Source organism: Podarcis tiliguerta (assembly GCF_965153285.1).
Source record: "Podarcis tiliguerta genome assembly, chromosome: 7".
In the NCBI taxonomy this organism is placed as follows: Eukaryota; Metazoa; Chordata; class Lepidosauria; order Squamata; family Lacertidae; genus Podarcis; species Podarcis tiliguerta.
In genome coordinates this window covers 46,851,773-46,866,256 of record NC_139540.1, presented here as the reverse complement: position 1 = coordinate 46,866,256, position 14,484 = coordinate 46,851,773, and the positions used below count along the sequence as shown (strand labels likewise).

Genomic DNA, 14,484 nt, shown 5'->3' with positions numbered 1-14,484 from the left:
AGAATATTTTCTTTATTATCACAGTTGTAGCCCATTTCACAACTATGATGCATGGCTTAACTTTGTTATAGAAGGCAACATATTTGCACACGTGTATCTGGATCACCATCACTCATGATACTAGGTATTGCATAGGCAATGAGGTTTTTAAAAAGGTGTTGTCAGCTTTAAATGTGAAGATAAAATGTTGGTACTAGATATGTGAGATTTGAGTGGCAGGCTCCCTGATGCCAAGCCAGGCACCTCAGGCTTGGGCCCTGCCTGCCCCTAAATTTGGCCCCTGCTGCTTAATTTATAAAGAGGCGCTGGTGCCCATCAGCCTACATCAGAACTCCACCAGCTGATCTACAAAGCGCTGCCCCCTAATGTCAGGTGTGCAACTGTCAAATTTGGGGTGCGCTCCTAAAAATGCACTTTTCAAAAGTTGTGGATATCCTTCCAAACGTGAAAACAAGTTCTGGTTCTGAATTGCAGCTCAAATCAAGCTCCAAGGTGAGAGAGCAACTAATCTGTTATGGCTTCGGATACACAGTGGAATTAAATGAACATTGTATATTGATGCTTCTCTGTCTCCCGCCCCATGTATTCACTGGCTTTATCCTGATTTAAGACTCTGCAAAGCGTCATTCCAACACCAAAAGCCACTTCTCCTTTGTAACACAGGATGTCCCGGGATGGGCATTTCACACGGACAGGATAGTGCATATTCTTCGTGTTCAAAACACCCTGTCTCACAACGGATTCCTTGAATTGAATGCAAAGCGGCTCTACAGTCATTGTTCTTGTTTCCTCTGGAGATTTCTCTCTTTTTGGGGGGGAGGGGTCGCGGCACGTCGGCTTAAAAAAGCTCTGAGCGGCTCAAGAATGTGTCTCCCCTGCGCCTACCCCAGCTACTGCTGGAACGAACCACGAGCGGGGGGGGGATGGAGAGAGGGAAGGGACGACGCTGTGGCTGGGAAGGGGCTCGGGTAGTCCAAACACCGCCCTGGGAATCTTTGGCTGGAGCCTTTGGAGGGCAGCTTTCTTGACTCGCGGGTTCCCAGAGGAGGAGCCAGCCGCACCCCCAAAGCCCCGAGCCCTATGGGAGAACCCCGCCCTTTGGGGAATGGTATCTGCCCGACCCTCTCTCCGCTTTCGAGGGACTGAAGGCTCACTTGCCGCAGGGGGCGGCAGAGGCGGGCGGCAATAAAGGGGTGGGCTGAGGGAGGGGAGAAGGAGGAAAGGGGGGGTTGGCGCGCTGGGCGAAGCAGCAGCAACAAAAAGGCTCCGGGGAAACTTTCCTCTCAGGCTGAGGCTTCCCGCGCTTCCACCTGTGGAGCTGCTGCCGCCGTCGCCGAACAATCCCCGGGGGGCGAAGATGGGCTGCTGCTGCTGCTCCTCCTCCTGGCAACTGGCGCTCCTGGCTTCGCTGCTCTTCGCCGTGGCGGACGGCCAGCTCCGAGGTGAGAAAGCCGCGCTGGCCGGGACTTGAGGGACTCCTCCCTAGCCGAAGGTTTAGCGCGGCGCCTCAGAGTGGCAGTGCCGGGTGGGGTGGGGTGGGGGTGGCCGAGCACGTGCGAAGGGTGCCGTTGCAACACGTGCAGAAATGGACTCTGGCTTCCCTCCCCCGCCCCCTCGCTGGGGTTTCCCACTTGGAGGATGCGACGCCTTCATGCATTCCTCGCCGTCCCCAGCCCGGGTCGCTCACTTCGACCTCCTCGGGGTGCTTTGCAAAGGCGAGCCGGGCAAGGTGCGGCCAGCCTGTTTCTGGTGGCTGCCCAGGAGCGCTGCCCGAGGGAGGTGCTTCTTGGAGGCTCCAAAATGCCCGTGGACTGAAGTGGGTGAAGCGTAGATTGGGATGCTCTCGTTAGGGAGAGAAACCCCCGGCGATGCCACCCGATTAAAAATAAATAAGAGCCATTATTGTCTGGCTCCCACGTGTTTAGAATGTAGCTTCTTGTCTCTCTTGAAGAAAGCAGATGCCACTACGGGAGACTTGGCTGGGCGCGTCTCTGGTTTATTTTGCACTTTTTGTAGATGTGTGTTGGTGTGTGTCAAAGTCCTCTGCCCCAGCTGTGGCCGGGATCCTTCTTCCCCTTGCCTTTCCCAATGGCTCCCCGTTTCCCACCCCGAATGGCTTTCTCGCCTCCTCTCTCTTCTTCTTCCAGGACTTTCTGTTTGCAATTTGCATCCCCCCTTCTTCCCCTTTTCTCTTTTCCTCCCCTGCCTTTTCTTTCATCTCCTCTGCTGGCGGTGAAGTGGATTCCAATGCTCGCCTTAGCTGTTGAGGATGAAGGGGCCGCCGATTTGCTTTGTGGCAGATGAAACTTTTTTAGGAGTAGGGAGAAGGCTTTGAAGTGAGGGGGAAATCAACTGGTTTGGGATTCCCCCTACACATTTGGGTGGAACTCAAGAGGTTTTCTTTGTTACGGTTTATTGTATGAAAAGCTTTCTTGGCATTTTTTAAAAAAGTTTTAAAATAGTTTGATGCTGTTGGCCTGCTTCCAGATTAACATGTGATTATTTGGGGGGGGGGGAGATGCTTTTCACAAATGCTCCCTCATTGTCTGCTAACAAGGAGAAGCAGCCAAACTTGACAGACTTACCCCTCCCTCCTCAAACTGTTCTTTTCTTTCTGGATGGACAGAGTCAGGCATTCAGGACTGCTAGGAGGGGGTTCACTTGCCATTGTATCTCCCGGAGGATGCTGGGCTTTTCCCTGCCCCCAAACGCCTTGTTTCTGGATTTTGCTTCCAGCCACTTTGAGGATTAGATAGATAGGATCTGGCACTCACCCACAGGCTGCAAAAGGGCTACTGCATCCCAGACTAATGATGCACGTGAACTATGGGGTCCCAGGGAAAGGACACATTTCATCAAGCTGCTTTTGTGTGGCGCTGAAGCAAGTGTGTAGTCAGCCATTCAGAGTAGATGATGATGGCATGCCTTATTATAGGGGCTGGAGGGTGAGAGAAACAGAGCTTGGGGAAATTCATTAATATGTACATTCTGTGCCTATGGTGGCTGGAAACCCTTAAAAAAAGAGAAAGAAACATGGCATTTTTGCAATGTGTATCACATCTGAAAGAAGTAATTCTCAGCAGATTGTAAGTTGCAGAGATTGCATTCATGCATACTGAGTCAAATTTCTGGCAGAATTTCTGCACCAGAGTTAGGAAGGCATAAGAGTCAACCTGTAGCCAGGCTGGAAGCATATGTTGCTTTATCTATGTCTCCCATCATGATGGTGGCAAAACGTGCTCTTTCATCCATTGGCACACTACTAGTCATGCAGGGTTTTCCAATGTGTCACCATCCAGATGCTGTTGGACTCCAACTCCCAGCAGTCTCAGTCAGCAGGACCAATCACCAGGCACAAAGGAAGCTGTAGTCTGCATTGAGGCATCCATGTTGGCTACTCGTAATATAGGGAAAGGTCACATTGGGTCATACTGGTGTCATAATTACTTTGCTAGTTATTGCATGAATACTTTAACTGACAGCACAATCCTATATATGCCTTGTTAAAACTTAATCCCTATGAGGTAAGTTGGTATAAGAATGTAACCTTAATTAATTTATTGACACACATTATTAAGACCCTAGTGCTATGTCTTCTCTAAAGCATTGGGGCTGGCACATACATTATCTCTGCATGAGGCATGTGTGAGATAATGCTGGACTAGTAACCTCATTGAGAACTAAGGATCAGCTTCCATGAATGGAAATGTACATTTTCAGAGTTCAACTCCAGCAACTGATGTACAGTATTCCAGTTCCCTCTTCCATAGTTTCCCTGCTCATATGGATAAATCATTTGTGTGAGTTGTTAAAAGATGCAAGAGGGCCAGATGAGGTTACCTATGAGCTAACTCCTCTCAATTTTACCAGTGACAGATTAGCCCATGCAAAAGAATTGCCCTGGGGCCTCAGTTCAATTAGTTTGGTAGAGCTGCAAGTGTGATGCAATAAAGAATAAGGCACAGCAGAAAGGACAGATGAAGACGAATATGTGGCACATGGTCAAGGCAGTGTTAAAATCACCATCGCAAGCATTGTTAAGCAGCTGGGTGCTCTGGACTAGTGCATAAGGAGTAGTGTGTGTATGTGCTTTGGTAAAATGCACATGTTTTGAGCACCAGTGGAATCTTGGGGGGCTTTATTTGCCTAAATGGATTCTGCATTATTTTGTAATTCTTTGCTAGTCACATCCAAAGGATACAGAACTACCTTGACTATGTGCATTAAGCTGTTAATAGTGAGTATGGGAGCACCCCCACTTTAAAGGCATGGTTGATATACAGTGGTACCTCTGGTTACAGGTGCTTCAGGTTAGAGACACTTCAGGTTACACTCTGCTATCCCAGAAATAGTACCTCGGGTTAAGAACTTTGCTTCAGGATGAGAACAGAAATCGCGTGGCGGCAGCGCGGTGGCAGCGGGAGGCCCCATTAGCCAAAGTGGTACCTCAGGTTATCTAATCTGAGAAAAAGTTGATAAAATAGCAGTTGGCACGTAAGAATCTGCTGAAATCTTTATTTGACTTCTGTTGATAACATTAAAGACAGTGATGGGTTTTTGTGCTGAACAGGAAATGAGTTAAGCAATATCCTATAAAGAAGGTATGATGCATCATGTGGTTTGTGCCATCTGGGATTTGCATCTCTGGGCTATCTTCTTAATGAGGCAAGACATGAGGAAACAGACAACTTACTGACCCTACTAAACAAACTAGAAAGCAAAGACTTTATGGACCTGTAAACAAGCAAGAAGAATTTTAAGCTCTTACAGCCTGATATCTGGTGCCTCTGTAATCATCTTTAAATCTTATATGAGACTTTGAGCCAAGAGAGAAGACTGTTCTTCATCCTCCTTTCTGTAGTGCCCAATGCAAGCTCCCTATCCTTGTGATGAGTTGTATAAAGTGACTGTCTGTATAAAGTGCCAGTCTTTATTTTCATTTTTCCTCTGCCACTCCTGAACTGGCATCAGATAGGTGAACAGGGAGGCAGTTGTTTATAAAGCATTTCATAACCAGCACAAAATATTTTCTCATAGATTCTTCTGAAACTGACAGTATTGGGTGACATCCATATTCAAGGTTAGGCAGAAAGCACAACCTTTTTGCATGAATGGTCTTAATTGCTGAGTGCCGCAATTATATATTGTCTCTTTGGGGACATTATAATGGAGTTGGGCAAAGATAGACTCAGGTCCTGAGTATCAAGGTAAAAGCATGTTACCTCTTTCCCCAGATAATATGCGTATTCAACCTTATCTTGGACCACATATGTGCATTGAAGTATACACATAGCATTTTCCTAATCGCTTCACCTACGCTGCATGTACAAGTAATGTGTATGCAGAGTTGCACCTCCACTGAAATTAATGGGAATATATATATATATATATCATGTGCGCACATGAGTGCAAGAATGTGCATAGTGTTTTTGAGTGCACACCAGAGCGTCTATTGTTATAATCAAGAGTCCTGATTATTCCCTTTAAATACACACTGCAACTTCTCAGTTTTCTTCTGGGGAAAAAAACCTTCTCCATTTTTTATGATTTGGGCAGAAGACCACACTTTTCATTCATTCAGATAACAGATAAGCATGTCTGCCCATTACTGGAATTTTGTGGCTATCAAATCATTGCAACTGGTTTACAGAATGCAGCATTCCTTTTTTTATCTGAAGATGCTAATCCAGAAGCAATCCCAAGAATGTGGGGAAAATTCAAATGCCTACATTGCTTTTGCTGAAGATAAACACAGCTGAAACTCAAAATAACATAAAATTAACAAAACCTAGTTTCTTGCATTACTAAGACAGCTACTCAAGTCATTTCCATTATCTATTGAAACCTGTTACTGGTGACAGCCAAAATATATGTGCTTGATTACCATTGAATATAATGTTGGGTGAAATAGTCTCTTCAGCATTTCCTGCTTTTCATTATGTGGGTGCATATTTCCTGACAGCAAACAAAGGAGCTTTAAGACGTAAGAATGCCATTGCCTTGCTAAAAACGCTGATTATGCAGTAACTCCACAACATTAGCTATGATGACCATATTCTGAAGCATAGTTTCCTTTGATTCTAGCCAGCAAGTATGTTTTTAATGTGCTCACAAATGTTTGCAATATAGCAGAAAAATTTTGACCATCTGTGGTCATTGTGCTTGCTGCAGCACTAGGTTGCGTATCTGCCCTGGCCTTTGACCCAGAAATCTCCTTTTGATATGGGTACGGGTGTAATCTTAATGTTTTAACATGTTACCTGAGGGGTATTTAGTAGAAATCTTAGCTCAACCATGAACCAAAATCCAAAATCTTCCACCCCCATTTGTAATATAGGGATATAACCACACACCATTCATTATTTAGTGAATTTGTATCCTTTTGCAGAGGCGGAGCTAGCTGCTTGGGCACCTGGAGGGGTGCACATGCTATGCACCTGGGGGCAGGGGGGCTAGCCACCCATGGGAGTGGGGCTAGCCGCCTGTAGCCAGCATCCCAGTGGGGTGGCACGGCAATGTCAACCGCTCTCGGGGGGAGGGGGGCTGCCCCCACTGCACTCCCTTCCTCTGCCACTGTCCTTTTGTCCATCATGGAAATAGAGGCGGGGAGCATTGGGTTCCCAGGAAGCTTATCCTCTAGGTACCGGACAGACTCGAACCCTGTTTAGCTTCAGAGAGGTGGCTGTGTCAAATCCTCTTAGACCTCACCATGGTTCCATATTATGGGTACATGCTTAAAAAATGGTTATTTGGGAGCATTTTATTTCAACATATAATGGCTACTAGACGAATAATGTTTTGTTTTACTCTTATTTTACCCCCTAAACCTCTTGAGTTCCTTAAATTATTGGCTCCCTTCCTCACAATAGCCATTACCATTAAGAAAAACTGGTGGGAGTTGCTCTAAAAACGTGGGATAGACTTGGGTGTAAATCAAATTAATAAAAATACTTAGGACTGACTTGGGTATTAATGCAGGGGCAGAATGCTAGATCCCCCACTGGTCAATTTTGAATGGTGGGTAGGGCCACACACACATATCAATCACCTGATGTCATAATGACACCAGATAATTGAAACCTGTCAAAGTTCAAAGGAGGTTGCTGTAACTGCAGATATACTGATTGGTGATTTCAAGGGGCTCCTTCTTGGTGCTTCAAGAAGGCACCAATCAGCTATGCAGAGGGGAAAATGTTCCTATAAATTGAGCATTTCTCCCTCTGCATTGCTGATTGTCAGGTATGAAGGACTTTCTTTAAGCACCAAGAATAAGCTTATCGCTAGTGCTTGCAGAGAGTCCTGCAGCTTGCTTATAATGAGAAGCTATGGTTTCCTACTACATGGGTGAGCCTTGGGCTTGTGCTCTTCTGCTTTCCTTAGGGAACAAACCAGCTGTGTAAACCGTGGTTTGATCCTTGCTTGTCGGAAATAAGGACCCAGAGGTGGCTTGTCCGATCAGTATACAGAGGCGGGTTTAGGGCAGCATGACCAGTTCTGCCACACAGGGCACTGAGCCTGGGGGCATCACAGGGCAACATAACTATGATGTAGTGAATTGAGCAGAACAGAAAGTGGGAGGCGCTGTTGAAATTTGAAATACCAAAGTCTACTCCTTCAGGACCCATTAGTGGATCGTGGCCTGATCCAGATTGCAACAAGAGCACTACCGCTATGCCAATATATAGTAAAAGATTAAGAAGTGGGTCCCACAGTGTGGTTAATAGTGAGTCCTGCGTATGAAAAGGTTGAAGATAGCTGGTTTAAACTGACCAGAGTAGCATGAGTTAAGCTAAAATCTTCAGTCTCCACATGTGTGTGAATGTGGAGGAGAAAGGAGGGGAAATACAGAAAAGCCTGAAGCTTTTTCCAGATGGTGTATGAATAAGGAAACCATGGTTTCCCATCATGCCTTAAACTGACCCTGGGTATTTATAGCACTTTCCCTAACCTTTTCAGTAACCTTGCTGAAAGGTGATTATCAGTCTTACTGCATTGATGTATGTCAAGCACACTGAGCAGTTTAGAAAAGCAATTTCTAAGAACTGGTATTATTAGTTTGCAGGTCTATTACATGGCCCAAGGTAAACTTAAATATTGTCACATATACATTTTATGCTTATATATTTTCACACAAGTAAGCTGTATGGATAAGAGACAAAGGGATAGTACTGGAAGGAACATATTTCATTATAAATTAATACTGACCAAGAGGTGTCATGGGTATACATATGGAATAGAAGGGGGTGGGTGGTGGGTGGGAAGAGGAAGTGTGGTTGTTAAAACACTTGCTAGGAGTAATGTAGGGAAAAAAGGTTGAAGGTGAAATACCGTAACTTTAATCGCTCAACCAATTGCTATGCAACTTACGGCATGGTTGGAAAAACTGCAGATCTTCCTAAACAAAAAAGAGAGAGGCATAAAATTAAATTTATGGACACCATCTGGGCTGTTCAGTGCCTTTCATAGACATTTGAGTTGGAGTTTTACATTTAAACAGTGTGACCCCTTGCCGCGTGCATAACAATGTGTTCCAAATCCTTCTGGTGTCTTTGATATTTTTGGTAGTTAAACTAGTTATAATCTCACAGCCTTTGGACATGATATGACAAGTTATTGGGCTAAGTTAGCCATATTTTTGTCTGTGAGCCACTGAGAGACATGTAAGAGTGCAAACTTGCTTTGTTTACGTGAAACAAAGTTTTTGTTTGTTTCTGTTGGCTCCTTGATACGATGTTAAATGTTGCCTGACTTGAGCCTGGTGTGGACCACTTGCCTTAATTCTGTAAACTAGTTCAGGATCCTGTTCTAGCTTTCTATTACTATTTACCATGGTCTCATCATAGAATTACAGAGATGGAGGGACCACAAGGGTCATCTAGTCAAACCCCCTGCAATGCAGGAATCTTTGGCCCAACATGGGGCTAGAACCCAACATGGGTTGGAAAATGAACCAGAGTTATTTTCAGCCTAAGGTAAAGCAAAATAGGTATTTGCTTTGCTTGTACAGTGCAAAGGTATGTGTGATACAGAAAAATAGTGTGAATGCTTTCCTAAGCAGGCTAAAGATTAACGAAAAATCTCCTTGCCATCCCCAAATACTGTACATTTGTCCATGTCCACCAGGATATTAGTTACTGGGTTTTATTTACAGGTTTTAAAGGGGGGGGGCTTATCCTAAAAAAGAAGCAAAAGCCTCAACACCGTTGCTTTTGTTTTAAACAAGGGCTCCACAACTGCTGTCCTTGATGCACTCCATGCTGATATCTTCCAGAGAGAACAAAGAAGTGTAGTATGATAAACTAGAAAAAGTGCTACAATATGAGATCACTTCATCATCATTTGATATACAGAAGTACTCACTTTATTTTTGAAAATGTGCAAATCAGATTGTGAGAACTCTTCCACTATATGTGTTAAAATGACATCGTTGTACTGACATTGAGAATCTTCACTTTGTACATCAAAGAAAAATTCAGAGCCTTCAGTTTTTTCATCCTTTCCATCTGGGTTCCTTATTTTTTAAAAAACAAGGTCCAGAGGAGTTGTACATTTAATTATAATTTTATGTTTTGTGTAGGGTGACCTGGAAGACTATGCTTTTCACTGGCTAGTAGTTTTTCATATTAAAAAGGAATGGGAAAAATGCAATATTATTACATATGAGCTTTGTTCATTATTTATCACATATGTGGATTGGCAATATTGCACTACATAAAGAGAAGACAATTTTTTCAGCTTTCTGAAACTAAAGACTTAACAGCTTGGTTGATGATGATTCTTGAAGAAATATTACTACATTGCTACCTTAATACATTACTATATCACTTGAAGAAATACTGCTATTGTCCCTTTGAAGATAGGTAGTTGCATTCTAACTACTAGACCCATTGAAATGAATAAAACAAAGATATTTGTGTTCATTAATTTCAGTAGGTCTACTCTGCTTATGACGAGCATTGGATACAACCCATGTTCACTTACTGTTTTGTAAGTTTCAAAAACAGGTTTGATTGAGAAAACACCTTTTGAAATAATGACCCTTTCCCCGCCTCAGCACTGTCCGCCGTCCGCCCCCCCCCCCCCCCGGTAAACTCTGAAATATTTCATGAGATTTATCTTGGGAGATAAGGCTGTGTTCATCACTGCCTTGTCTCCATACATATGCTGGAGGTTTTCTTTACTTTATGGTCCGCAGTCTGTGGTGATTGCTAAACTGACAGGAAAGTTCTCTGTGGGGTTTCTGTGGCCAGTAACTTGAAAGGGTCTAGACTGGGAGCTTTAGTGATATCACCTTAAACTCAGAAATGCTTGAGCAGCGGCAGATTGTTTTATTGCTTCCTCTTGGGAATGAGCTGTTTCAGAATGTTGACCAAAAGGATTGCATAATACTTTGCAAATTGGATGGTGCCTCCTCTATGTCCATGTTGCACATGGAGCAAGATTAATTTCATTGCCTCCCTTTGATCCTAATATATCCAAAATCATCTGTTATTCATACTGTATCTATTTATTTCTTATCATGCTGAGAATTCCACTGTTATTTCTTAGTATCATGTTGAGAAGGAGGATTCATCACATTTTATTGGAACCACATGTAAAAACTGTACTGTAGCAGTTTAATCCAATAAAACAGAGCACTTTATAGCACACTAAGGATTCAAAGCACTTCACATAAATTATATCTATAATCAGCCACGTTTTATGTGGGACTTCTATAAACATGCACCTCACCATTCAGAGCTTCAGTCATCATTTTTACTTAAATGGAATTACGTTATTGGTGTTACTGTCTTCTGCTGAACTCCTTTTAAAACATTAAGAATGAATAATTGTTCAGTTTAAAAAGTTTTTAATGTGTGAATATTCTGAATTAACTGTGCAATCTTAAATATGTATACTTGGAAGTAAATCCCATTTATTTCAATGGAACCTAGGAAAGTGTGAATAGAATTACAACCAGGCAGAGAAATCCTAATTATGGGCCAGGAAGGTTTGGAGAGATGGAGCCATGGCTACACCCAAAACTCATGCTGGTCAGGATGGAAGCCGGTGGTGGGGCAGTTTCTCCCTTCTTTTGTTGCACCATATGGGCTGATGCATATATTTTGGGAAAGATGGAGGGCACAAGGAGAAGGGGATGACAGAGGACGAGATGGTTGGATAGTGTCTTCGAAGCTACAAACATGAGTCTGACCAAACTGCAGGAGGCAGTGGAAGACAGAAGTGCCTGGTGTGCTCTGGTCCATGGGGTCACGAAGAGTCGGACACGACTAAACGACTAAACAACAACATGGGCTGATGCAGCAGAGAGCCTGGATTGGTCCTCTCTCTGGGAAATTTATAATTGTAGGATCCAGTGGACCCATGTCTATTCCTGCTGTGCCCCCCCTTCTTGTAACACTCTGTTTTTGGGATCCTCTGCTGATGGGAACACTTCCTCTGGTAGCTTCTTAGTCACCGATGTTTTCAGTGGGTGCAGTATCAAGGTATCAAAATTATGGTCTCTGTTGGCAATCCTGCACAGTCATAACATATCAGTGGGTCTGTTCATACAACCAAATTGATGTATGGAGGATGCGAGTTTGGCACAGATGTGCTTTCAGTTCTGCTTTTGGTGAAGGATATTGCGATGGTTCTGTGTCATATAAGCCACAGTACTGTAAACCAAGTACTGCATGAACCTCTAGTTTGCAGCAAACTATGTTGGAATAATCAGGTATTCACCAATTTACACACATAATTTGTAATCCTTGAGATTTGGAAATTCAGCCATAAGCCTTTTTCTGACACCATCCCAGGTAGAATCCTAGGAGAAGCAGAGTCTGAAGTGACAATTTTTTATTACAGTAATAAAATACAAGTAGAACAGAATCTATTTTGAGTGTGCAATTAAGCTACACATAGTGGGAATGTGTTTGTATCTGTTTGGTGTGGCAAAATAAGTGATAATCCAGGGAGACAATCAGATGAGTTCATTGCTAGGTAGATAGCCCCACAAAGGTGGGATAGACAACGTTTCCTTGAAACTGAGGAGAGAGAAAATGATTTATTTGTCATTGATCGGGCTTTTCAGACATGAATGGGTTATTTCCCTCCATTATGAAATGTAGATATTCTAAGTGAACTTGCTGAATTAGTAATTTAGTAGAATTGGTTCTGCAGTATGAGTTTATGTAAATTGCTTAGATGCATACCAAACTAGTTAACTGTTCAGATTGTATGCTAATAGTAAACTCATTCTCTGATTCTGATCCTTATGGAGCCAAAGCAGTACCATCCACACACAAGAGGGAAGTATCCTAGTTTGCAGAAATACATTTTTTAACCTAACGAGGGGGGATAGCTCATATCCAAGAAAGACAGTATCACCAGTGGCGAAGTTGCATGCTCTGCTACCGGGGGCAAAGACCAGGTGGGGGCATGGCTGGTGACCCTTGGGGGGGGGGGTGAAACGCCGCCTGCGAGAGTATCGTGTGCGTTCTGGGGGCATGATGTGCCCTGTGGGGGTGTGATTCCCAGCGTGCGGGTGTGTGTGCGCAGTGCATGTCCGGGGGGGGGGGGGCCGCTGCGATGGCACCCTACCGGAATAGTGGTGCTGGGGGTGGTCCGCTCCCTCCGCACTCCTGTTCCTCCACCAGTGAGTATCACTGAGTAGTAACTAATGCTGTAGTCAAACCAGCAGTGTTGTAATTCAAGAACTAATCTCAGATAACCTAAAATAAGCAGGGAAAACTAAAGGAAAACGTATCAACAGCTTACTTGATGCACAGCAAGACATTTCAAGATGTGAGGTGGCAGATGGAAGAATCCACAGTGCAGATAATAGGGAAGGGATCTGCCCTCACAGGAGCAAGCATGACAAAAACTTGGTATGTCAGACTACAAACCACCCTGAAGCCCAGTTGATTAGATGAGAAAGATATCGTAGGACTGCAGTTACAAAAGAACGAGAACCAGCTAGAAATCACCTTTTTCTGAGTCAGCATTTTAAAATGTAATTCAGATGCTGTGGGACAGGAAGCTTTGGATACAATTCTTGTAATTGTTATGAGGCTCTAGTGAGACAGTAGTTAAGGATGCTGGCTGATAACTATAGTGCATAATAATGTTATTAAAAAGTGAATGTTGAGGTGTCGCCTTTGGGAAATTATTTTATTAATTTTAATGAAAATTACAGGTGTTCAGTTATTTTACTAAATGCTACTCACCAGAGGTTTGTGTATGCTTCAGTATGCCCATGGATTTTGTAGGCATGTGGAAGTCCATGTTAATTTCAGTAGCAGGAGATTTTATAACTACTGTATACCTTACCATTCAGTAAAAAATGAGCTTCAAGGAGGATTTACAACAGAATAGTAAAAGCAATCATAAAACCATGTTGGATCCTTGAATGAAAAGGAGTTTGTACACACCTTGGCTTCTCCTGTGGGAATGCTGGTGACATGGATAATGCATGTGTTAAAAGTTCTCTGTCCAGAACAGGTCACTGTACTGGGTTGTGACAAATCTGTTCATGCAAAATCGTGAGGTATGACAGGCTGCAACTCATCTTTTGTTATTTCCTCTGAGTCAAGAGTAAACAGTTACTTTTCTCTTTATGATACCTACTTTCTTTGTCCCTCATCCTTATTCCTAATCTTAATAAACCTTATTAATTTGGAATCTAGAGTTTGACTGTATACATTTGGACAAGCCAAGGATTTCCCCACTGCATGCCAGACAAGTCTTTCACGCTCTTTGACCAAAGAGAGGAAAAGGAAAATGGGCTGGACTCACTCATTGGTGACTGAGAGATTTGGACGATAGTTGCTCCCCTCCAGATAGAAACCAACAGATATTGATGTTCCCATCAGATATATGGAAGAAAGAAGGATGTTGTCAGAAAGAAAGAAAGAAAGAAAGAAAGAAAGAAAGAACTGTAACAGGCTGGTTTTTCCTGCAGGAAATCTGGGTGCACTTTCCATTGAATGATTCAGCCATCCCAAAACAAGGCATTTGGCCCCATCATTGAATGCTTGGTTTTCAAACATCACCACAGTCATGTAGGGTGGGGCAAAGTCCCAAGGAAGATCTTTGTTGTAGTTCTACTCATGGCTGTAGCTAGGGGGTGGTGAGGATGGGGCGAGGGGGGGGGGCGCAAAATCAGCTAAAATATGTCCATAAATATGTCTATAAATAAGAGCTAATTTGTCTTTGTCTAGGGGGCGCAATCTGAATGGTTCTGCCAGGGGTGCAAGATCACCTAGCTACGGCTCTGGTTCTACTACTAAATATTCTGCTCCGAGTCTCATAATTTTCAACATTCAATTTTAATGACGAAATAAGTGTCACTGATTCAAAAACAAGTAGGGAACAACTCTATGGAAATATTTCTATGTGGGAAAATATAGTCTGTGCTAAAAGTGATTTAAGAAAAGACAGGAGCCACTAAAGATAACAAAAAAAAAGTTTAGACTCTTGGAGCATGTGGGAAAGAGGTATTGT

At 43.3% G+C, this 14,484-nt stretch overlaps 1 protein-coding gene across 1 annotated transcript in view; it reads left to right on the top strand.

The window, feature by feature from the left end:
- The first annotated feature begins 1,223 nt into the window (after nt 1-1,223).
- LAMA1 (laminin subunit alpha 1) overlaps nt 1,224-14,484 on the top strand; it is an 86,281-nt gene continuing 73,020 nt past the window's right edge. The window contains exon 1 of the mRNA XM_083449974.1: nt 1,224-1,442. Within this exon, the coding sequence (XP_083306100.1) occupies nt 1,358-1,442 (85 nt within the window). The 5' untranslated portion in view covers nt 1,224-1,357. The remainder of the gene's footprint in view (nt 1,443-14,484) is intronic.